The sequence below is a fragment of the Tyto alba genome, unplaced genomic scaffold (assembly GCF_018691265.1).
Source record: "Tyto alba isolate M040663 unplaced genomic scaffold, T.alba_DEE_v4.0 Super-Scaffold_28, whole genome shotgun sequence".
NCBI lineage: Eukaryota > Metazoa > Chordata > Aves > Strigiformes > Tytonidae > Tyto > Tyto alba.
In genome coordinates this window covers 9096631-9120629 of record NW_024881302.1, presented here as the reverse complement: position 1 = coordinate 9120629, position 23999 = coordinate 9096631, and the positions used below count along the sequence as shown (strand labels likewise).

General features: G+C 40.5%; 1 protein-coding gene across 3 annotated transcripts in view; it reads left to right on the top strand.

Moving 5' to 3' along the window:
- Positions 1-1502: 1502 nt before the first annotated feature.
- MOSMO (modulator of smoothened) overlaps positions 1503-23999 on the top strand; it is a 33304-nt gene continuing 10807 nt past the window's right edge. For all 3 annotated transcript variants that reach the window (XR_006165870.1, XM_042798813.1, XM_042798814.1), the window contains exons 1-2: positions 1503-1817; positions 22985-23197. Coding sequence is in view for 2 of the 3 variants with exons in the window: in XM_042798813.1 (XP_042654747.1) it covers positions 1712-1817; positions 22985-23197 (319 nt within the window). In the remaining variant the exon portion in view is untranslated. The remainder of the gene's footprint in view (positions 1818-22984; positions 23198-23999) is intronic.

The following is a 23999-nucleotide window of genomic DNA, read 5'->3' as shown; positions in this document are numbered from 1 at the left end:
TAATTTCAGCTGGTTTTCATCAAAAACTCTACTATTTTCTCTACCCTTAAGAAAATCTGTCAAGAATAGATGATTTCCATAGAACCCAAGTACAGTTCTTGTCCTTCAAATAATGTCCTACTCATTGCTGTTGAACACTTTAAGACTACTTTACTAATATCTGTATTTTGTTTGTGCAGTCTCCCATCTACATAAAGGACTTACATAAAAATAAACAGCACAATAGCCTGCCTGGCTTCCTGATATATTCTGTATAGACCAGTTATGCTGCTCTGGGAAAAACAGGTGGGTGTTCACTGTTAGAATGAAAAAAAAAGTAAGCAATTAGATATTTTTAAAGTACCTGTAGGGGCTGCTAGACTAATTTAGTTCAGCATTCCCATGCCAGAATGACAACACTAAAGGCACAGAATTACTGTGGCCAAAACCAGGCTGGTTTCCCACATTTGGTGCATTGTTCATTTATTGTCTACAGATTCCCCCATGCTTCAATATAGCTGAATCCATGGAAAAGCATGTCATCAAAAATTGCTGTATTTGGGTGAGCTTTCCAGTCAAGATTAATTAAGCTTTCTTCTAAACACATGGCATAGACAGCAAGGCAATGTAGTGCTTTTGCGGTGCTCCAGTCATGTAACATCTGGAGGAACCTCCATGCATCAGTCCTTCCACTTCCCCCATTGCTATAGAGGCAACTCTGAAATTTAAACTAATACCGAACATTTCAGAAGGATAGAGAGTGAGTGACTACTGGAATACGAGATTTTTTTTTTGTGGTGAAGGTTCTATGATCATTCCTCAGCCCTCTTTACACATTGCTGACCAAGTTGCTCATTCTGGGCTCTGTATGTACCGCTTCCCTTGGGGGATGGCAGGCCTGCCGGATGGCAGTGAGGGCAGCCTCGGCTGCACCTAGCCTGAGGGCTCCGGGCCGGAGCAGGGAGAAGGGACAGATCCCCGTGCGCCTCGGTTGAAAAACACCTCTGGGGATACGGATGCTTGAAGGGCAGCGAAGGACCAGCCCGCGGGGAAGGTGTTGGGGCCCATCCAGGGCGAAGCTGGGCGGGGAGGAGCCGGAGCCGAGCCCCGGGGTGCCGGCCGCCCCTCACAGCAGTCCCGCCCTTGAGGCAACGGCCGCCCCGCCCCGCCCCTCGCCGCCCCTCTGCGGGCAGCCCCGCGCGCACCGGCCGGCGGCAGCGCCCCCCACGAGGCCCCGCGGCGGCGCCATGCCCCGCCCCCTGCCCTAGGCCCCACCCACAGGCAGCGCTCCGCTCCGCCCCGCCTCTCTCCACCAGTCGCACAGACGACCCACCTCCGCCCCCAGCTACCTACCCGCCCCTTTTAGGGCCGGCCCCACCTTGCGCCCCGCCCGCTAGCAGCAAGCCCCGCCCCGCCGCGCGCGGCTCCCTAGAGAAAGCCCGCCGCAGCCTCGGGGGTTTCCCCGCCCCGTTGCGGCGTCGGCCCCGCCCCCCCGCGGGAAGCCCCGCCCCCCGGGGGAGAACGCCGGGCAGAGTGGGTTTCCCTTCCGGAGTAATCCCCGTCCCCCCGCCCGCCCGGTTCGCTTCCGGCTCCGTCCGGGGGGCCCGTTCCTGGCGCCGCTGCCGAGGCGAGCGCGGGGTCCATGGAGCCGCGGCTGTGAGGCGCCCCCGGCCCGGGCCCGCTGCGGGAGCCGGGCGGAGGCCGGAGCCGGGAGCCGCCGGAGCCGGAGGAGATGGACAAACTGACCATCATCTCAGGATGCCTCTTCCTGGCCGCCGACATCTTCGCCATCGCCAGCCTGGCGAACCCGGACTGGATCAACACCGGCGAGTCCGCGGGTGAGGGATTGCCGGCGGCGGGGACCCGCCGGCGGGGCGGGCGGCCGGTGGCGAGGGGGCCGGGGCCGGGCAGGGCGCGGGGCGGCGGCAGCCGGGGAGGCTCCCCCTGAAGGGCCGCTCCTCAGGCGGGGGCTGCGGGGCCTGGCGTGGCGGCGGTGAGAGGAAAGCCCGGGGGGCAGGCTGGCCGCCGGGCGGCGGGGCCGGGACCTGCGGGACCTCCCGGGGCCGGGCCCCTGGTGCGGAGAAGGGCGAAGCGCCTGGTCGGAGCCGGCGGGACTCCCCCACCCCGCGCAGAGCCGCGGGTGCCTCGCGGTGCGTCCCGGGCGCTGCCCCCGGGCGCGGGGGGGCCGCGCTCTGCCCGGCCCTGTGTCCCGGGGGGTCCAGCAGAAGCCCCTAAACCCTTTTTGCACTCCGTAAAGCCGGAGGGCGAGGGCGGCATCCCCACCTGTGTCTCCGAGGTTCAGTCACCTTGGACAGGGAATTTAGATCAGTCTCCCTGCATAGTTTGTGGCACGTTTTGAATCTTTTGTACTATACTGACGTTTCCTTTGTTGCAAGGAATATTTTGCTTTCCTTCATATTTTTTTTTCTAAAATATTTCCTGAAAGCCGATCTTTATCAGCTTTGAAGCCTAGATCTTGTGTGGTTTTTGTTTTAAAATCTGACATTGTTTTCTTTGTAAGAACAAGGATTTGTGCATCTGTCTTATTACTAATGATATGATAGTATGAACAGTTTATTTCAGCCTGTTGATAAGGGCTTGCAAGCTCAGATGAGTGGAACAGGGAGAGGATGGAGGGCAGCTCTTTGATCTCATGTCCCAGAGGAACCCAAATCTCCTTGTCAGGAAAGGATGCCATCCTTACTACAAACAGAAAAAACTAACTTAACCACCTTTTCCTAAGCTTATAATTTCCAAACAAACCATGGGTATAGAATAGAGAGAAGGGGTCTTGGGTAAAGGCTTCTGTCATAAATTCTTGTAGAGGGTTTAAAAAAATTTTATTCATATGTGTTGTATCTTCAATGTCTAATATTTGGTGCATGTAAGAGGACTGAACTGGTTCAAATGGAATCATGTTTCCTTTATTCTGATGAAGTAGAGTATTAAAAATTTTGGCTATTAGGGACTGATGGTTGGCCATTCTCTCTGACCAGATTATCCTTATGGCTTGTTTGAATCACTTCTAGTTACCTAGTCTAGAACCTGGCCTTTCCTATGTGGTACAGAGAGGAACAAGTGCCTTCCCGAAGTGCAGAATTCAGGAACTCCCTAGATGACTTATACCTAATTGTGATGATCTTCCTGCCTATGGCAATGTAAAGTAGTCGTTTTTTTCCTCTTACAGTTCTGCCTAGCAGCAGTGCTGCACTAATGAACCCTTCTTCAGGGACTTAAAGTCAAATAAAAAAAAATCATTTTAAATATTTAACTGTCTGTCCTAAGTCCTGCTTTACATTAACAGATCCTATGCAATGTGTAAGATGTTCGATTATCTCTGCCTGTATAGAAATGAGATAACAAAAACTATTCTGAAGAAATTGCTAATGGAAAGAAAGGTCTTTAACAAAGACTATGCTTAGTTTCCAAAAGAAAAATGTTTAATATCTCTTTATAATACAAAAAATGTTTCCTGAAATAGTATATCTAGAAATCATTAATTCTTAGTTCCTTGATGGATGATTACTTAAGAATCATCTGTCATTTCTATCCTGTACTCCCTTTAGAGGTGAAAATAACAGTTTTACTTTTAATTAGTCACATGAAATCTGTATGGATTTTTCTGAAGGACTTCACTAGTCAAACAGTGTTTTGACAAATGTAAGACTTTTTATTTTGCTATATTTTGAAGTCAAACAAATTGTTGATTTGATAAAATTGTAAAGGAGAGCTAGCTATCATCCTTCGTTTGACTCTTTTGTAGATTTTTATTGATATGGGATTTGATGCGCTCTATCATAAGACTTCTGGTTACAAGCAATCTAAATGTATGTTTCCAGTACTAGACCTTCTAAAATGAGCCTTTTGCTCAAACTGTAAAGAAAGGAAGTGTGAGGATGCCCGTTGAATGAAGGACTTCCTGTTGCAAACACTGAAGTATTGAATTATGAAATAAATGCTTTCATGATTGCCATTCATTATGCAGAGACTGCTGTGGGGAAGTATGGCACAGGAGGGCACAGCCCTGATGGTAAACCCTGTCCCAGCTGCTAGTGAGATTCAGGCACTCTCAGCAGTCTACCATACTTGGACCACATTCGAGCCATCCAACTTCCACATGTGCCACTAAGAAGTGGGTTTTTTTGAAGCATCCTGCTCTCAGCTGGTGAAAGAAAATACTTCTTTTCTTTACCTCTGTGTTCTTAGGTTCATCTCCTGTGGGAATTATTCTAGATTCTGTTTCTACAAGTCAGCCTAGTACCAAGGAGAAAGGGGAGTAATACTGTTTCTCTGCTTGGCTGCTGCCCTCAGGGCTCTGAAAGGCAGTGTGGAACAGCCTGGTCTTCTCAATACTGCAGCTGTTTGAGAATTGCATAGAGCAGAGGTCTTGGCAAACTGGGAAGGCAGCACTGCATTGGCTCATTCGGAGCTGTTTACAGCCATTAATGTAAGCCCAGGTTCCCAGCCTTTCAGGGGAAAAAAATGATGTGAATGCAAAGCAATATGTACATCTTACTGCAGAGATAATGGTGATTTTCTGCTAAATTGGATAGCAAAATAAATCAGTGACTTTAATGCTTTTCTGAAAAATCTAGATTGTTTTCATTATTTTTGTTTTAAAGGAGTTTATGTTCTGGGGAGATCGATATAGGGGAAGGGCTGATTAGTCTCCTAAATCTTACTCTTAAAGATAATTTTTACAGTCATTTGAAAAATGTCAGCTATAAAAATTCCTCTCCAGCATTGTAATTATGAGCAAAGGCTTGCAGCTGAGATGACTGAAGGTTTCAGATGCTTATCTGTCTTTAGGCCAGAGGAACTACACCTTTGTGGATAGGGGTCCAAGTCTTCACTGGGTGCTTTTTATTTATGTAGTTTTGTAAGAATTGTTTATTAACTTGGTATCAGGTATTTCATACATCTGTAAGATTATAAAGGAAGGATGAAAATTATATGGATTTTTCTTTCAGAGAATGGATTTCTTCTTTCAGAGGGTTCTCAGTGAGGTTTTGCTATTCATGGTGTGCAAGTACAGAACACTGATAACTCCAATCTGGAAACCAGTGGCTTCTCAGTATTCTTGCACCGACATCCTTTTCTTATCAAATTGCTATTCTGTGTGAGAAATAGGGACAGACTTGTCTTTCATTTAAGCCAATGCCTAACCTCCCACTGATTTCAATAGTAACGAGTTTTGCCTCTGTACCTCTACGCTTCTTTTGCAATTAACTTTAAAAGCTGATAGTTTTGTCTCCGTATGTTCCCTTTTTGTGTGGGAGGGTCTTTAATGATTTTGATATTTTGCCTTCAGTAGGGGAGGAGAGGGGATAGAAGTTGCTCTAGCTTCAGCTCTCAAGCCTTTTGTAGGGAAAAGGGTATGAATAGTGTGCACAGTTGAAATTAGACATGTTAAAAGCAGTACATGGGGGGGGGGGTTGACGATTTGAAATGCTTTTAGGATAGGTCAAGTAATTCAAGAGGATTATTTAATCAAAATCCCCCTTCAGAAAGCTAGGCTATCAATTTGTTTATGTGACTTAGTCATCCCTTCCTATGTAGTATGATTGTTCATTTGATTCCAATTTACAGAACAATGTGTACCTTTTTTATAATAGTCATTAAGTTAATATGGATGTCAGAATTTAAGGCTGCTAAACTCTGATTGGTAACTTCTAAAGCAAGTATCTATCCCATCCTCTTATGTTGATACATATGTCACAATGGGACACACAGTATAATGTTATGGCCAGGCCACTCAGTATATGTACAACAGTGCTATTTGGGTGATATTAGTGTTCAACAGAGCTTCCAATTTTGTCTTGCACCTGTGACATAAACATCAAGGTCACTTATGTTCGGAATTACACGTTTCATTTAAACTGCCTTCTGTACCATGCTATGCAGTAACAGTATGATAATAAACTGTGAATCTACAAAATGACATTTATTTCAATTTGTCTATTTTGTTTACAAATGCTATTTTCCCATATCTTCTGAAGTATTATGTGTAGTTCCTCATTTTGCATACTCAGTTGCTTTTTTTATTTGTGAAGTATGATTCCAGATTCAGTGGTATCTGTGGTCTTACAGAAGAGCAAGTTATACCCATCAGGCCATTCCTCCTGAGGCAGTTAACTCCCTGCTCCTGTGAAACAAGTTGTCCAGTACTAAGTGACAAATTACTGCTGTTCAGTGTTATGCCTCTGCATGTGATGACTCTTCCTGAGGAATTTGGCTCCACACTTCCAACAGCAAAGCTGTAGCTTTATTGGGTTCAGCTTGATGAACAAACACAGGTGATATGACCAAGCAGTGATGCCCAGCTCCTGCTGAGCTTGAGACCAGATTGTCACGGAAATATTTCTCTTTACTTGGAGCACTGACTATACGTGGAATAAGCCCAAGACCACATGTGAAGGTACTCAAATGAACTGGTATTTCTAAGTAGAATAGAATATATAAAGCATCAGAAACTTAAAAGAGGGTATAAACTTGTTCCAGCTAGAGCTGTTGTTCTAAGTGCAGTTGTCTGCTCAAAAAGAAGTCATATGTAAAAATCAGTATGGCATATTAACACTTCTGCCCTGTAGGGCCTATGCTGATAAACTGTTAATGTACAGTGCTCCTCTGTGGAGGAATCATGGTATAGAGCAATCATTGTGCTGTCCACTGCAGTAGATAGTTTTGGTTTGTTTTTTTGATGTATGGATAGTTGGCTTTTCAAAAACTGTCTGTAAAAGGGTTCTGGTGATCATTTAAGTACCTTGCAATACATTCAAAACACAGCATGCTTCTCCCACTTCTTCGCAGTAGAGAATGATGGAAGTAATTCTAGGATGATATGGAATGACATTGTATATATCATACATAATGAGAGGAAGCAATTCTACAAAATTACTTTTTCCTGATGTTTTTTGTACAGTATCATGTATGGACTGTAACAGGAGAAGTTATTTTGCCCTTTCACAAACCGTTTTGGATTGCATGTCGAGAATACAAAAAAAAAAAAAAGGGCTAATGATAGAATGAAGAATTCCATCATGCCTTAGAAAGAAGTGACTGCTTAAAGTCAGTCTCCAAAGCCTTCTGAACATCAGAGTGTTAAAATTACGTTCTGGAACGTAATTTCTAGGAAAACACTTTCCTTTTGGTAGATGCCCCCAGGTGCGTGAGCAAGGAGGGAAAGGTGGTGCTATGTGATAAGCTGCTGATCTGGACAGTGAGGGGACTGGGACCTGCTGTAAGATGCAGGCACTGCTAACAATCCTTGCATTTTAAAGATGTTGTCAGTGCCTTAAAAACAGTACAAAACACAAATAAGAACTAGTAAGGACTGGCAAAGAATCTCAACCCCATATAATCTGAGTACTCTAACAAGAGCCTTCTGTTCATAGGTGTGCCTGGAGTGTGAGCGTCAGTGCCATCTTTAAAATTAACATTTCCATTGTACTTCGTGACTGTAGATGCCTTTCAAGTGGATGTAAAAATCTGACAAAGCAGTGTGTTTGGACTGTGCTTGGGTTCTGTAATTGACCAGGCCTTAAGGCACAAGAAAAATTAATAGTAAGGCATTGTTGTAATGAATTAATTTTGTGCTTGCTCAACCACTCAACATTTAAACATATGGAACTATTTTATGTGTAGGAAGAATCTCATGAAAGAGAGCTGTGTCAGCCTGGTTATTTGAGCCTGCCAGAGCAGAGATGAGAGAGCTGATTGTTTTTGTCCATAGAAGAGCTGATGTTTTGCATGTGCTTTTTAACAAATACAAATTAATACTGCTTCTGTAGTGGGTAAAGGTACGAAACTATTAGTTTGCCTCTCAACAAATCCTGTTCCTCATTCTCTGATTAGTGCTAAAGAATTAGGTAAAAAATACCTGGTTACAGAGTACAGATCTGGGAGCCAGTAACTTGTATTTACCTTCCAAATCTAGCATCTGGCATGACTGACTTTGGATGTTGGAAAGTTATTGTGGTAGTACCTCCATTTCTTCCTCTGTAAAATTGAGGTGGTATCTTTATCACAGAAACTTCTGTTAGCATTAGCAGCAAAGCTTTAATTTGATTTTTTTAAAAAACTTTTTTTTCCTATCACAGTTTTACTTTATTAAACTGAGGATAAAAGTCTAAGAATAACAGGTATTTTGTTTGTCTTTTCTGATAGTAGATGTTTTTGCTAAGGTACCTGAGTTTCAAGGTGTTTGAAATAACTTTTTTCTTTAAAGTATTTACTTCATAGCAGTATATACAGTTCCTATAGAACTAAATTATATTTGATATGTGCAGATATGGATTGTTTTCTATCCTATGCTTTACTTAAGAAGTATGTAGTTGTAAATCTGCTTTATAGACAGTGCGCACTGTGGGAAAGGTATCTTACTGAGACTTCAGCTTTGTGGCTTCAGGAACTATCTGTGTTTCACTAATAGTGATCAACTTAGAGCTGATTTTAGTCAAGTGTATTACATTTGTTGCCACAATATGACACTGATTTTAACAGAGGACTGACTCAAATATATGAATCTTAAAAGTAAGGATTCAGTAGTGTGTGTACTGCAAAACAAAGATTTAAAACTCTCTGGAAAAAAAAAATAATCCTGTTAATGACTGAGGCTTATTAAAACCATTTGTTTCGTCTAGTTTCCAGCGAGTGCTTACATGTGAGCAGCATTATGTAAACTCCATTTGTACTTTTGCCAAAGCAGAGATCAGTAGGTCAAACCTTTAAGCTTGACCTACTTTTTTTTATAGGTACCTCACAACAGCTGAACTTTTTTCCACTTATTTTCTTTCTAGTCTTGACAAAAAGTAGAGAACTAACTTTTCTTGTCTGCTGCAGTACAGCTGCAGTATGTAAGGATTTTCATCTTATGCAAGAGTTCTCCACCTAGTCCTTGAATAATTTTCCAGCAATGGTTAATACCTGTGTATTTCAGAAGAAGGTAACTAGAGCGACTCGTGAATGAGGAGGAATATTGACCTTTAAAGAGGTTAAATGCTGCTATCTATTTTAAAATCAAATACAAAATGATGCTTGCAGTATGGTGGAGCAAATATAATATGGAGGCTGTTTTTATTTCTTGTACAAAGTAACTTGGGAAAATTATAAATTATTATAAATTTATGGCTTATAAAATTTTAAATTTAAAAAACAATTTCTTATTACATGATTATAAGCTATTATTGTAATTCACAGTGCCTATAAATTTAGTAATGGACAGAGTCTTTTTTTATTGAGGGCTATATGCAGGAAAAAAATTCTGTGGTAATTCTGCAGCAATCCCCCTATGTGTGCTCCAGCTGCTTTGCTCAATCTTACTTTTCTTCCCCAAGCCTCTGACTGATGGAGATATACACAGATCTGAGAAACTGGAGATATGGCCAAGAGGATCTGTGCAGGGTATGTGTCTAATTTAAGGAGAGGGGAAACAAACTAGAGCATTTGACTGGCAAAGCACTTATATTGGCTTAATTCCATATGAATCTTTGTGGAATTAACAGTCATAGGTTTTATCCTCCTTTTTCAGGGTAAAGCCCTTGGTTTCTTTTTATTTTAAATCATATTTGATTTCCTATTTGATGTATTAACTTGTATATGTTTTTTAAATTTTGCCAGTACTGTTGATTACAAGAGGTTGGTCTGTCTTGGGTACCTTATGAAACTTAGTTTGATTGTGATGGTTTTTGTGTGGGATGAACTAATCAGTTATGACATACTAGCTATGAATTAGTGGTTCAAAATTCCACAGAGTATGTAGAGCCTAGTTCCTTTCTTTGAGCAAAACTTTCTATTATGTCTGGGTCCTTGGGATGAACTAAAATGCTCCCTTGTGAAGGCATCAAAAACCTCCCAGAGATTTACTGCAGTATCAGAAGCCAGCATCTCCTACCCACGCAACGTACTGTGATAAGCAACAGTTGGCTGCTACCCAAGAGCCTCATGGTAGCTGCAGTTCTGTGCCATAAATTACAAAGCACTTCGGGGTTATTAAGGATGACAGTCTTTCAAGGTGTAATGATTAATAACCCACTTAGATGTTTAAATATTTGTCCAGTTGAAGACAGTTCATGTTAGACGTTGAACTTGACCATGAGCAATTCTCAGTGCCCAAACAACTGTACAGCATTAGTAGGCCTGAGCTGTCTCTGAGCTTGGAACATTCAAGAATTTAATAATCAAATGACAGTGTTCATAGGCAGTAAAGTCAAGTAGTTTACTTCTGTAGTGCTCATTATTGAGCCAGCTTCCCAGTTCTTAGTGTTGCAATTCTTACTCCTGGGTTTCCTGATCTCTTGCTCTCCAGTTCTTGCCCAAGTTGTTCTTGCCTTGTTTCCACTTCTTTTGCCGTGATTGCTTTCAGCTATTGCCAGCAATGTAATTTAGTTGTATTTTATGGAATAGGTATAGGATCAGAATAAGACAGAAAGGGACAACTGATTGTTCAGTGTGCCTCAGAACTGCTTTGCAGTGAATGCTTCTAAAGAGATGCTTTGAATCTAGATTCTTACCACGCTTCTCAAATTGATGGCATATCTACTAATGTTATTAGGATATCTCAGTGAAACTGCTTGCTTTCGGCAATACAATCTTTGTATACATCTGAAATGAGATGGATCCTAACTTCCATGATAGGCAGGGCAAATGTACAAGTAAGGGGGAACAGTTTTATCTGTAACTTCATCAGTATGAGCTTAATGCATCAAACATACACAACCTGTAATTGTAATGCCTTTATACCAAAGCAAAGTGAGGAAAACTGGTAAGAAGTTGTCATGGACCTCAAGTTTCCTGAAAGTTGACTTTTGTATAGAAGGTGACTTGGTTGGCTTGAAAATTTGTTTTAATACTCAGTCTTTGCTGTACAAAATAGAGGTATTATAAAGTGCAGCATTGAGAGATATCTTTTTCTCAAGCACAGACAGCAACCAGTGGTATTCCCACAGTCAGTGGAAATGTCAGCTCCAGAGCTGTCACAGTAGAAGATTCTGATCTCCCTTTTTGTAGAGGAGAAAATGCTCTGCATCTTCTGTGCCTGTTGATGCAAGGGACGTTGTAGGCATTGCATGCTGTGGGCGAAGAGAAGTCATAAGGGTGAAGAGACTTTTTTTTTTTGCTTAGGTTGAATTCCATTCTGAAACTAATCATGCACCTAAATTCATGTGTTAATGATGTATTTCTCCATTGTAGAAACTCATGTGGGAAGAAGCATGTTTCACTTTGTTTTTTAAACCCACACTTAATTCAATTTAAAAACTATGCAACAAGATTGTACAGGAAACCTGAAAAGATTGAATGGCCAAGAATTTCGAATGTGGTCTCATAAATTCTTTCACTGGAATATTATTGGGTCACTTAGCAATTACAAGAAGCACCCTGAAGCTTAATACATGAAAAATGGTGAAATAAAGAGATTAAAGGCTAGAAGTAGTACTAGCTGTTTTACAAACAGAAGTCTGTTGACTTATGCCCAGTGTAATCTGAAGTAAATGCTCTCTGTAAGTATATGTTCAATAAGACAAAGTTGGTGATAAAGACGGAGCATTTCTTGGCTGTTTATATTGAATCTAAAATTAGAATTCTGTTTCAGAATCTCAGTATAACAACTGTATAAACATATGTTAACGGATATTCTCTTTGGAGCACTATATAACATCTGATTGCTTTTTAAGAATAGTTCCACTTGTTCAGAAAGGACTGAGCCCTGCTATTAAGATGAAGTTGTATTTTATTTCAGTAAAGTGCAAATTTAACTGTTCAGGAGTGGTCTGTCTTTTCTTATTCTAGCAAAAAAAAAAAGTCTCCAGACTCTTACAGTCTATTTTTGTAGTTGCCAATTTGTGATAAGGGAGAAAGTGTTGTCACCACACAGACAGCACCTGTTAATTGCCTAAATAATTCTAGCTTCAGTTATGCAGCCTTCTAAAACAAGGACTTGCCTTAGTGTCATGTTTTAATCCCAGCTGGCAACTCAACCCCACACAGCCGCTCACTCACTCCCCCACTGGTGGAATGGGGGAGAGAATCGGGAGGGTAAAAATGAGAACTTGTAGGTTGAGATAAAGGCAGTTTAATAGGTAAAGCAAAAGCCGCACACGCAAGCAAAGCAAAGCAAGGAATTCACTCACCCCTTCCCATGGGCAGGCAGGGGCTCAGCCGTCCCCAGGACAGCTGGGCTCCATCTCGTGTAACGGGGACTTGGGAGGACAAACACCATCCCTCCAAACGTGCCCCCCTTCCTCCTTCCTCCCCAGCTCTGTGTGCTGAGCATGACACCATATGGTCTGGGATATCCCGGCCGTGCCCCCTCCCAACTCCCTGTGCACCCCCAGCGCCCTCGCTGCTGGGGTGGTGAGAGAAGCAGAAAAGGCCTTGACTCTGTAAGTGCTGCTCAGCAGTCAGCAAAACATCCCTGCACAAATCCAAAACATAGCCCCATACTAGCTACTGTGAAGAAAACTATCTCTATCCCAACCAAAACTAACACACCTAGCAAAAGGGATGAGAAAATATAACTTAAGGACAAATCCTAAATATGCTCCCTGCCTTCCTATTATTCTTTAGTTTTAATGTTTTTGTTGTGATGGGAAAAACAAGTAAATGCCTAAATTTGAAAATTATTACTGCAGAAGATTATTATTGTTTTTTTCTAATTTGCCTGAAAAGTTAAAGCTACCTTTTATACTGGGGGGGGGGACTTGAAATGTTAATCAGCCAGGAAACTGTGCGCCGGCAGTCCTTGAGGACAGATTGTATATAGTTAAGCTATATACCAGTCTGTCTTTCAGCACGTGAAGCATTACTTGTAGAGAATAAATTCTTCCTTAGCTCTGTACATAATCCCTGTTTAAAGTGCAGTTTAACCTGTATTGCCAGTTGTTACAAGCATGTCATACACAGATTTGGTAACAGTTAAAAAGTGCCTTTAGGAATAAAAACTAAGGTTAGGTTTTATTCTACTTGAAATACTACTCTAGTTGCAATGAAATACATCTTGGGACATTTAGGTGTCATTCTTCAGTTGACAAAGGTGCCTTATGGAATAAAGCAAGTCTAGTAGACAGAGGTAGTATCTTTTATATCCCAAGTTAGTAGAGTGGGAAAAACTTGTGTGTCCACAGAAGGGCTTGCAAGACCAGAAGTAATCTAATTATTCAAGTTGTGCTAATAAAAGGTATTACTTCTACCCGCAAACTTCCCTTCTCATGTCCTTGTTGCTATAAATACAATCCTGCCATCAGTTACATGATTTAAAGAAATTGCCACCAAATCGTTAGTACATTTTATTTGCCTTGTGACTATTTAGTTCTTTATTTAGCAAGGTCTGTTATACTTTCTGTCAATCTGGGCCTAAAATTTGTTCTCAGCAGTGGACTGGGAGAAAGTTAGGCTCAGCTATAAGAAAGCATTCAAGCACATAAGCTGTATTTAGGCTGAGTGTTTTCAGAGCAGACACCTAAAGTCTGCAAATACATTTCTAACCATATAAATGCCAAAAGGCATTTCAACACTTCTCTTTTCACCTTTCTACACCACTGGGTGATTCATTCATAAGGCTGTGAAAGAGCCAGATCGGTGGGTGTCCTTGGAGCATGTCTGATACAAACTGAGATCAGCACCAAGCACAACAGTTATGGCTGACAGAGGAAGATGATCTTTATTCCTCCTGAATTTCATTTTATAAAATGCGCAAGCAATCTTGAGGGCAGGGCCAGAACCTGAATTTTCTACCTACACTTGAATGCCCTTGTCACTAGACAAGAGAAATTGCTTTAGACTGTAGCCAGAAAGGTTGACAGTTATTTCATCTTCATGAATAAAGAGAGAGAGATCAAAACAATAGGATACTTCACTTGGTGTGATTTGGGGGTTTTGGTATATCTGTCCTGATCTGCTTGGACATTTATTTAGTTTGAAACTCGGCTGACTTGGTGAAATGGTGCTTTTAAATATGCAGGAGTTAAAAAGGAAGAGCTATGAAGTCCAGTTATTGCCAGCCTGTGAACAGACCACCTTGTAAGACACTTGTGTGGAAGGTGATTCACTAAACTGAAGATCCAGAATTTCTGTGTTATTGCTGGTTGTGTTGTATTTGTATCACGTGGCAAATTCTGTTGCTGCCGTTATTGACCCAGCCTGGCCACTTCATGTCACTGACTCCTGTAGATGATGGCCAGCTTCCAGGAGCCTGCACATCAACTATTGTGAAGTGATTACCAGGCCATTTCTGAGAAGGTTGGAATAGGGTTGTGTGGTGTATTGGATGGAGAGGTATCATTTTACAACTCTGTCTGAAGCCAAATATAACTCTTAAAAAGAACACAAGCTCATCGACATTAAATGGCAGAACAGCTGTAGGTGTCATAGCTTCTGGCTTTCAGCTGAACATACAATGTAAAACTGGTGTAGCTGACTAGAAAAACCACTTTTAAATATTGACACTGCCTTTGATCTTTCTTTTAGGCAGTGATTTTGATTTTAGGCAGTGAATTTTGTCAACTTCGAGTAGCTCTGTTTTGGTTGGGGGAAAAAAAATAGAAATACCTATGGATTTTTTGTTTGTTCTTTAAGCTAAATAAAACATTTTTTGTGTTTTGTTTTTAAAAAAATCTCTCTTTTTTTTCCAGGCCACTTTTTTTTCTTGCCACTTCAGAAACTAAAGATTCTAGTCACTGACACCACCATCCTATTGTGAAAATGCTTAGTATCAGAAAATAAACAACCAGAAGGATGCAACTTATTAGAGATCCTGTTTACCAACATTTAATTAATGATGTCTTCTGAAGCAGGAAAGAATACCTTCAGTGTGGGCAGATTTGGCTCTGATATGTAAGAACACACAGAGCCTTTGTTATGTCCTCAGGAGAGTTCCTGCATTGGTGCCTGAAGATAGCTCTTAGTGTGTAGTGGTCCATCTCGCCTATGAAAAAAAAAAAAAACAAAGGGGGCAAAACAAAAAACAAACATTAAAAAACTCTACCCCAATACACAAGCAGCATGACGTTGAAACTTGTATGTAGGAATTCAGAAATAAACTTGCTTTTTATTGGTCCAAATGTCTGCAATTTAAACATCACTCACAACTTGTATATCATGATAGTCATCTGTAGTGATAAACTTTTCTAATACATGTAAGTCAGAAGGATCTTTCCCAATAAATGGCTCCTGATCTTTTTTTTTATCCTCGGGGGGTGGGAAGAGGGAGAAGACTGTGGGTTTTGTGGAGGGAGGATTTGATTTGAATTAGGCATGATACAGAAGTTGAATTGAAAACTTTTGAGACAAGTCAGGCACCAGATGGTCTTCAGCAGCAGGGCAGGCTTTTCTGCTAATATACCACAACTCTTTTAACGTTGAATTTAGACTTTAAAAATAAGAATTCTTCTGTTAAAAGTTAGTAAGCTTTGGAGTTCTAAAGAGTGCCAAAAATGGTACCTAATAAATTAAATGCTCTATTTAACAATCTAATGTCCAGAATTCAACTGGTAGGTTCCTTATAGCTAGCATAAGCTGGGTTTGAAGCCAGGGATGTTACCTCACCTATTGTTGCCAATATGAGTATTTTTAAAAAAGTCACTTAGTTCTTGAAACAAGAAAACAGCCTTTACATCTCTAGAGCAAGGATGGTGTATTTCAAAGCTGGTTTGAAAGGGAGAGAACATTCTGATTTCAAAGAAGGGGATAAATGGAGTAGAAGAGACATAGCAGCTTAAATAATAATATGCTTTATCTTGCAATATTGACTTGAATTGCTCTTAAAAGATGCGCTCTAAATATAGCAAGGATTTTGCAAGTAAATCTAGGTCTTTATTAAAATTGATCTTTTAACATTGCATAAATACTTTTTAGGTGTTTGTTTCATATCAATAAATATCCAGTGGGCATATAAATTGATCTTGCATCTGGTCTTCTTTGAAGTGAGGAACTCCAAAGCTTTTCTTTCAGGGTTACAATACCTATTAGATGATTTGAGAGACAAATCAGAATGAGTGCCAAAAAACATAAGATCTGGCATGCAAAGGACAGGAAAGATAATTAATAAACCCTTTGTTTTGATCTCTTGTATGTTCTGTGCCTTTGCAATTAATCCTCTGTTATTATTTTAAGCCAGTCTCTAGATCATCCTTTAACATTCATAAATCTTATCTCAGAAAGTCTGAACTTGGTTGCCTCTTAATCTACTAACTGAACAACATACTGGAACATCCGTAGTAAAAGAATCAATCTGTCATGCCACATCCTGAATACTGTACTTGCACGGTAACCTCGAAGTTATTTTAGTAGCATAAGTGCTAAAGAGCATCTATTCAAACTACCCCCATTGCTCACAAAAGAAGTAATTATTTATGTAAGAACAGTGACAGATACAGTATTCTCAAACTTGATTAGAAACTGGCAGTTGATCCTATCTTATATTCTGATCCTTTTATATACCCTTTATAGTTACTTAGGAATAATCCAGTTACTGTTTTGTTCTACAACAATGACCTAAGCAAAAAAGTGGAGGAAAGGGTGTTCAGCTTGCTTATAGCTACTGAGCTGCAGTTAATTACGTGTATGTGCTATTTTACAAAATGATCTGATATGACATTATTTGAGGCTGTAAACATTTATAAATTGCTGTAATGGGTCAATGGCTGAAAATGTAGATGGGGATTAACTACGTTTCCTTTTACAAGGCTATAATTCTGAGCAGTTGTAGATACAAAAAAATTCTGTGTTATTCAGTGGGACCTTACAATACAGAGACTGTGATTCTGCTTAACTTTTACAACATGGACCATGCCTTTTAGAATCAAGAGATCTTTCCCAGTGTTGTTAATCCTTTTTTCCTCCGTGGTTTTGAAGTGCTTTGCAAACTAGCATGATACTGTATCTTTTTCATCTTCACACCAGAGGTGGTGCATATCCTGCAAAAGTATAGCTTGTTCCCTAACCTCCTGCATTGCTTATTCTAAGGGTGACTAATCTCCTCATAAGAAAGGGTACAGGGCCCAATTTCTGATGGAGTTTTACACTGGAATAAGTAGAACTAACTATACGCACCCTGGAGTACCTCCCAGACTATGGTAGGGATGTATCAGCAGTGTCAGTTCCCTGGATTTTGGGAAACGCAGAAGGGAGAGTACTGTTTCCAAGGAATTAATACCTAGAATATAAAACTGATAGAAATTTTCCCCAAAACAAAATACATACAAATAAACTTAAATCATTCTGTCTCCCCCCTTTTTATAGTAGCATTATTTAAAGTGCCCATTGCAGGAAGATAAATTCCATATGTAAGACTGGGAAACATCCCACTAAAACTGCCAAATTCCTTGGATGACTTTGAAAAATTTTCTTCTTAGAAATTCCTCCTCCTTGTTTGCTGTTATGGGCAGTTGTGTTGGAACTATTCTTACCATGCTCTGTTGTTTGTTCCTCTCAGGAATTCCTCGGCTATGCTTCGCTCACTTTGAAAGCCGTCTTCTGTCAGAGAGGCTTGGTTGCAGGCAAGGAGCAGCAGACATGTTAAAGGCAAGGTGGCCAAAGTCAACTTGATGGTTATCCTTAACATTGCTACAGGGAATTAGTCTGTCTTGACCAAATCACTGCATTTTCTTTAGACCTTTACAGTTTCCGCTTGGATTGGGTAGCAAGCTACAGCTGCAGCCTGTTCTCTTCTTAAATGGACCTAGACCTTTTCCCATTCAAGTTTGTTAATTGGCTAGAACATAGAAACTTTCCAAGAACAACTTCATATACTCATATCCTTGTCTGTGGCCTGATAAGAGTTACAGGGAATGTCTTAACTGAGTTGCCCTTATTTTACATATGTCATTCTCTGGCATGCGACTGTTACCTAACCAGCAGCAATTAATGTTTTAGTGTGCCTGAATAACATAGTTGCATGTACTGTGCTCATTACTAAAACATAAAACTTATCAGTGTCCCTGCCACATTGGCAGTGCTCTAAGATTTACATCACCAACACCTCATTAGGAACCCTGTAAACTGTGCTCTTCACTTAGCAGAGATGCTAAGTTAGGTTTAACAAGTCCACAACATACTAAAGTATCTTGTGTGAGCAGAAGTTGTCTGGCAGTCACAACTGGGGTTTCTGGCAGAACCATGCCATCTCATCAGGACAGCAAGGGAGGGAGGGTAGGCGGGCAGGCTGTCTGGGAGCAGTTGGATGTTTTAACCTCCTCACTAGGCATATTGGCCCATAATATTTATTTAATGTTAATAATAAGCATTTTGATAAGGATGTGGTTGATATATGGAAAGTAAAAGTGAGGAAGCTGTTGTCAAGGAATATGAAGGGTTGCAGATTAATTTAAACACAAGGAATAGTGTTTTCTCTAAAATGATAGCAAAGAGTAAAAACATTTTCAAGTGGGGACAGGAGGAGCAGGTACCCCAAGCTGTATGAGCAAGAGCAGTTCTGAGGATTTGTGCTTTGTATGTTGATGAGCAGCATAGCTGCTGAGCTCTGTGGCCTTCTAATGTTTGAGCCCCACATCATTCACTGCATCGTGCTTTTACCATATTAGTTGCTTCTTTGCTATGGTAAGCTTTTCATGGCAGTGGCACCTCTCCTTCCTTCTGGCACACTTGATCCTGCCTATTCTGGCAATCAAATAATAGATGAACAGCAAACATCTGAATAGCCATTATTATGCTGCAGCTTTCCAGCCATGGTATTGCTGTGCCACTTTTAATAATTCAGAAGTGATGGAGAGGTGGAGGAGTGAAAGGGATGCAGCAATCTTTATTTCTCTCAGTAGCGTGTGATTCCTCCTTGGTGGCTCTGTAGTTACCAGGGAAACGGGAGAGGGCTGGCACAGCACCAGCACAGCACTTGCAGGGCTGGAGTGGGACTTGTGGGTCAGTTCTGTGGCAGCCCCACATCTGTATAAAGGGAGAAAACTAGGGCTTGCCGTTCTTTGGTAGGGTGCCTTTTGCCCTCTTCTCCTCAGCAGTTTTGTTAAACTTTATTGTTAAGTGATTCTCCCAAATGTTGGTGTATTTGTTAAAGTGTCTTTCTATTAGTGATTCTAGTGAAAATGCACAGTGTCAGAAGATGAGCATTACTGGGGGTCTGGAGGAGTTGCATGAGGTAGCGTAGGAATATGAAATCTTTCACTGGTATAAACTGGAGCCCTGGTTATACTGTCACTACTGGAAGGTTGTTTAATGTGTTTGAAATGCACTGGCATCTTAGGGAATATATTTGCTGGAAAAGACTAAGGACCACCTCACTGACATTTTCTCAGTGCAGCATTCTCTGTTTTGATCAAGGCAAAATCTCATTTTTACTAATTAGAAGTACATTTCCTAATCACCTCTTGCCCAAGCTGTACTGACCTGCATAAAGCCTGTCTCGGAAGGTATGGAGGGAGAAAGGGAGCAGCCCCATGCATCCCCAGGTTGTCATTCTAGCTCCTGATGGCTGTGCAGTGCAGGCACTGGCAGGTGGAGGATGGGCAGGCGTAGTTACTCCGCTGCACACGTTTTAGGGCTGTATCCATCTTTAAACTGCCTAATCTGCTAGTATTCACTGTGCTATTTGTTTTATACCTGTGTTAGCTGCTTAGATTTTCAGCAGTTATGCTGGAATTGTTCTGAGGGAACTATTAAAAACCTCTTTTACCTAGGGATCAGAGTGGAGTTTGGTGACTGGCTTGAGATGGACTGTTAGGCTATTCTCTAACTACAGTCAGAAGGAGACTGATGGATTTAGTATCTCTGTCCCTCCTTTCAATGATAGATTAGATAAGGTCAAACAAGATTTTCTGTAACAAGTTAGTTTGTTGGCAGCTGCCAGGCAACTGTTTGCTTGATTGCTTTAGAACAGAAGACAATAAAACACCATGTAAACCCACTCTTCTTTTGAATTTTGTGGCATATAAATACTCTTTTTCTGCACCAGAAACTTCTTTTGAAGTCTGCATTCAACAGGAGATTTGTCACTATGGGAGCAAGCTGTGAGCTTTCATTTCCTTCTGCCCAGTTTATGTACACACAAGTAAGGTATTCCTGTATAGTGAACTTAAACTTTAACTAAATTTATGAGCATGTAATGAGGTTGTTTCTCCTGGTTACCTTTGTGAAACCTTTAGAAATAGTTATCAGACCTTCTCTTCCCCTCCATTTGCCTCCCTGGTGTCTGCAGACTCAAGGTTCAAAACCTTGAACATGGAGTGTATCTCCTTCAAATCTGTAATCCATGAAGCAGAGTTAAGAGAAAATACTAAGTATGTGCTAGCAAAAGCTTAACCATAAAGTTCAGTATTCTTCCTCCAGAATGGTAGATCCTGAAATTTAATAGCCAACACTTTAAAACAAAAAACAAAACAAAACAAAACGCAAAAAAAAAAAAAAAAAAAAAAAAGAAAAAAGAGAGAGAGAAAAAAAAGTGGAACAACACGCTTGGGCACCAGAAGTGATGTTTAGGAAGCCCTGCTCTGAGTTGTTTCTTTGTTTCTTGCAACTATCCATGTCTTCAAAAGGGATGCTACCCTGGTACTCGCAATTGAGAGATTTTTGTTTTCTTTTTTTTTCATTTTCAGTTGTGGGTTTGTTGGGTGTTTTTTTTTGAGAAAATCAGCCTTTGGAGAAGTAGATGCTGAGAGCAAAAAAAATACACTGAAAAATAGTAGTTCAAGATGGAGTTATCTTCTATTTCCTCTAGATATGGCACTGCTGGACTTACCTTTGGTCCTCTCTGAATCTGATATGTTAAATGTGCTCACGTTACTTGAAAAATGTCTTCAGTATAAACTGCAAATTGCATCAGAAAGATGAGTTGTCACTTTCTAATACATGCTCATCTATATCAGCAGTTCTTCAGTTACAGTTAACACACAAAATGGAATGGAGTCCAGCACAGTGATTCTTATCACTGTTGCTTTACCACCATTAAAAATGTACTAAATTATCGCCACTGAATTCAGAAGTCTCTTGAATTCTCCAGAGAAAAAACATCTATTGAGTGTGTGATGTTATTTTTGTGAAGTCATTCTTTACATTAGAGTTGTAGTTTAGAAAAAACTGACTTATACTGCAAGTATAGTAAAATTGTTGTTAAATCCTAGTCTTGCAGAGTGATTAGGATTAATTTCCTACTCTGTGATTCTGCAGTGAATAGCCTCTTTATCTCGAAACTACTTAGTGTTTTGTAAGAGGTTCTGCAATGTGTGTGTTTCAGGGAGCTTGACTTTTAAGGACATGTGCACATCTTTCTTCTGCCCTAGCAGCTTGATGTAAAATTAAAATGTTGCAGGCTATGAAAAAGTAACTGAAAAGCAGTTCATGTAAAACTGTGTACTGTACAGGTGTGTGAGCTGTCCAAGATTGCATTTGTAATTCTGGCTCAGTTTTGTGTAATCCGTGTGTACAACAAAGGTGTGATTGCTCTATATCTGGAGTAGAAAATGCCAGTTTTTTTGGTTCTGTAACTAACACCTTTAAAAGCTATTTGATTTCAACTTTTAGCTGAAAATTTATCTCTGAATCTTTCAGTTGATGAATATATAATTAAAAGGATGTATTTGAATAGGACTAAAATTTGTAGTCTAAACAAAGTTACAGGAGTGCTTCAACAGAACTGATTCAGTAACGTTTTACTTGGTTCTTCTCATCCTTTAGGAGTGTATCAGAAGCGCTACATCTAATGAAATATGATATTCTGCCTCTTAACCCAATGATTCTAAGCTCAGAAGCTGATTCTGCTGGTACTCATTGCTGAGGTGTAAGCAGGCAGGATCTGAACATGTAGAAATTGGCCCCAGGGTGCTAGGAGGTGCATGCATATACTGATTATCCTTTTGACTATTGGCTTACTTCTTTGTTTCATGCTTGCGTGTTTTTTTTTTTTTTTTTTTCCCCAAAAAGGAGCTAAAAGTACGACTGTTCTTTCTCCCTCCAAAAGACATGCTAAACCTAAGCTTCCAAATCTTACTGTAATTGTTTCTAAGTTGCCCTCTTTTTGTTTTAAACAGCTCAACTCTAACAATATGTGCTTACAGTAATTTGTGGAGAAAGATGTTGACTCTGATATTATCCACTGTTGTTTCTTGATCCTAATTTAGATAAAGGACAACTGTGGTTATTTAGGAAAACAGTTCAAAAGAAGGGACAAAACTGATAAATGAAGGACTTTAAGAGACACTGAAAGAAATGGATTTTAATCTTGCATGTTAATTTTGGTTTAAAATTTTCCAAATAAACAGAACTTCAATACTAAAGCTTACTAAAAGCTTCTTCCTGAGTCTCAAAAGCACTGAATTGGATTTTAAATCAGGTGTAGTTTTTTTTTTATTTAACAGAAAATACCTCATTTTGTGTAAAATTTTATGGTTTCCATACCAGTCTTGTCCTTTTTCTAGGATATTTTTGATAGATTTTTTGTGTAGGTATCCCAGTTTGTGTGTGTAGTAACTCTTGTTAGCTGTCAAAAGGATTGACCAGTCTCTTGCATAGAGGGACTCTTCAAAAGTTATGGTTGTTTTTTTTTTTATGCTCTTAAAATCTTGATGTGAATTAAATGCAGTTTCTGCTGCAAGACTTTGAAGATTAAAGCTGTTATTTACATATGAGGGGAAAAAAGGTATTAGACAATTAGAGGCATTTTAGCAGGCACCAGCTCATTTTCTTAGATTATAAAAGTATTTCATCTTTCACAGTTGAGGGAGTGATCCTCTATACAACTCAGCTACCACTTTAGCTGATATTGGCAGGCTTTATATGAGTGCTTTATCCCTTTGATTAGATCTTGATTGCCACTCAAGAACCAGATACAGCTTGCAGCCATCTCACTTCAACTCGTGCAAGCATACGATGAAAGAACATGAAGATAAATGTTTAAAGCATGCCCCTCATCCTCTGTTTGAAAGGCTTATTAAGGTTCATCAAAGAAAGAATCCCTTATTTTTGGACAATTCTGAGCTTTGGTTTGCAACTGAGCGCCCCTCAGAGAGGATTTGGAAAGTTTACTTGCCTCTCTGCTATGTATTTTCAGGTGCTCTCACAGTTGGCCTTGTGCGACAGTGTCAAACCATCCATGGACGTGACAGGACCTGTATACCTCCACGGCTGCCTCCTGAGTGGGTCACTACGTTATTTTTCATCATTATGGGAATCATTTCACTAACTGTCACATGTGGTTTGCTGGTGGCTTCCCACTGGCGAAGAGAAGCTACTAAATATGCCCGCTGGATAGCTTTCACTGGAAGTAAGTGACCTCAACTACACAGTTGACCTGTATGCAGGATAAACTGGTGGAGTCTAAAATAACACTACAGTGTTGTCAAGGAGCAGTGCTTAAGTCTCTTACTAGACAAAACATTCCTTCTCTTTAAATATGATGTCTGAGGGAAAAATAAAATTCTTCAAAAACCAAGGGGTTAATAAGTGACTATAACTGAGAGGGATTAATAGACTGTGGGCCCAAGGTGAGAGAGAGGAAGGCCTGACTCCTTTACCTTCCTTGGACAGTGCCATTAATTGACCCTGAGAATTAAGCAGTCAGTCCTGATTTGTGTGCCTGATAGTCTTTCGTACTTCCCCACTCCCATATATATCCAGGATTTACTTCTTCCAGAATAGAATGACTGAAGTTCCCTTCCCTAGCAAGAGGAGGCACCTGAGACTTGCTACAGTCTGTAAGTCCATCCCCACTTCTGGTGTCTTATGAATACTTCATTCAGGGTTGATGCTGGTTCATACTGCTTCATGCTCACAGCGGGCATTTTATTCAGAATATCTGCATCCTAATTGGCTATGCAGGAGGATTGCCCACTGCAGAGCATCTGCTGTGTTTCACAGCACTGAGACTTTTGCTTCCTTAAGTGACCTGCAGCAGTGCTTTAGCTGGAGGGAGGAGTACTAGTGTTTTTCTGCTTCTCTTGATTCTGTTCCATATGAGTATCAGCATAACTTCTCACAGCTGAGCTTCCTCTAGCAGCCCCATGTTTCCACACAGGGAAACATATCCTATGGCTACTTTGGTGCAAAAGAAAAACAGTTATAATGAG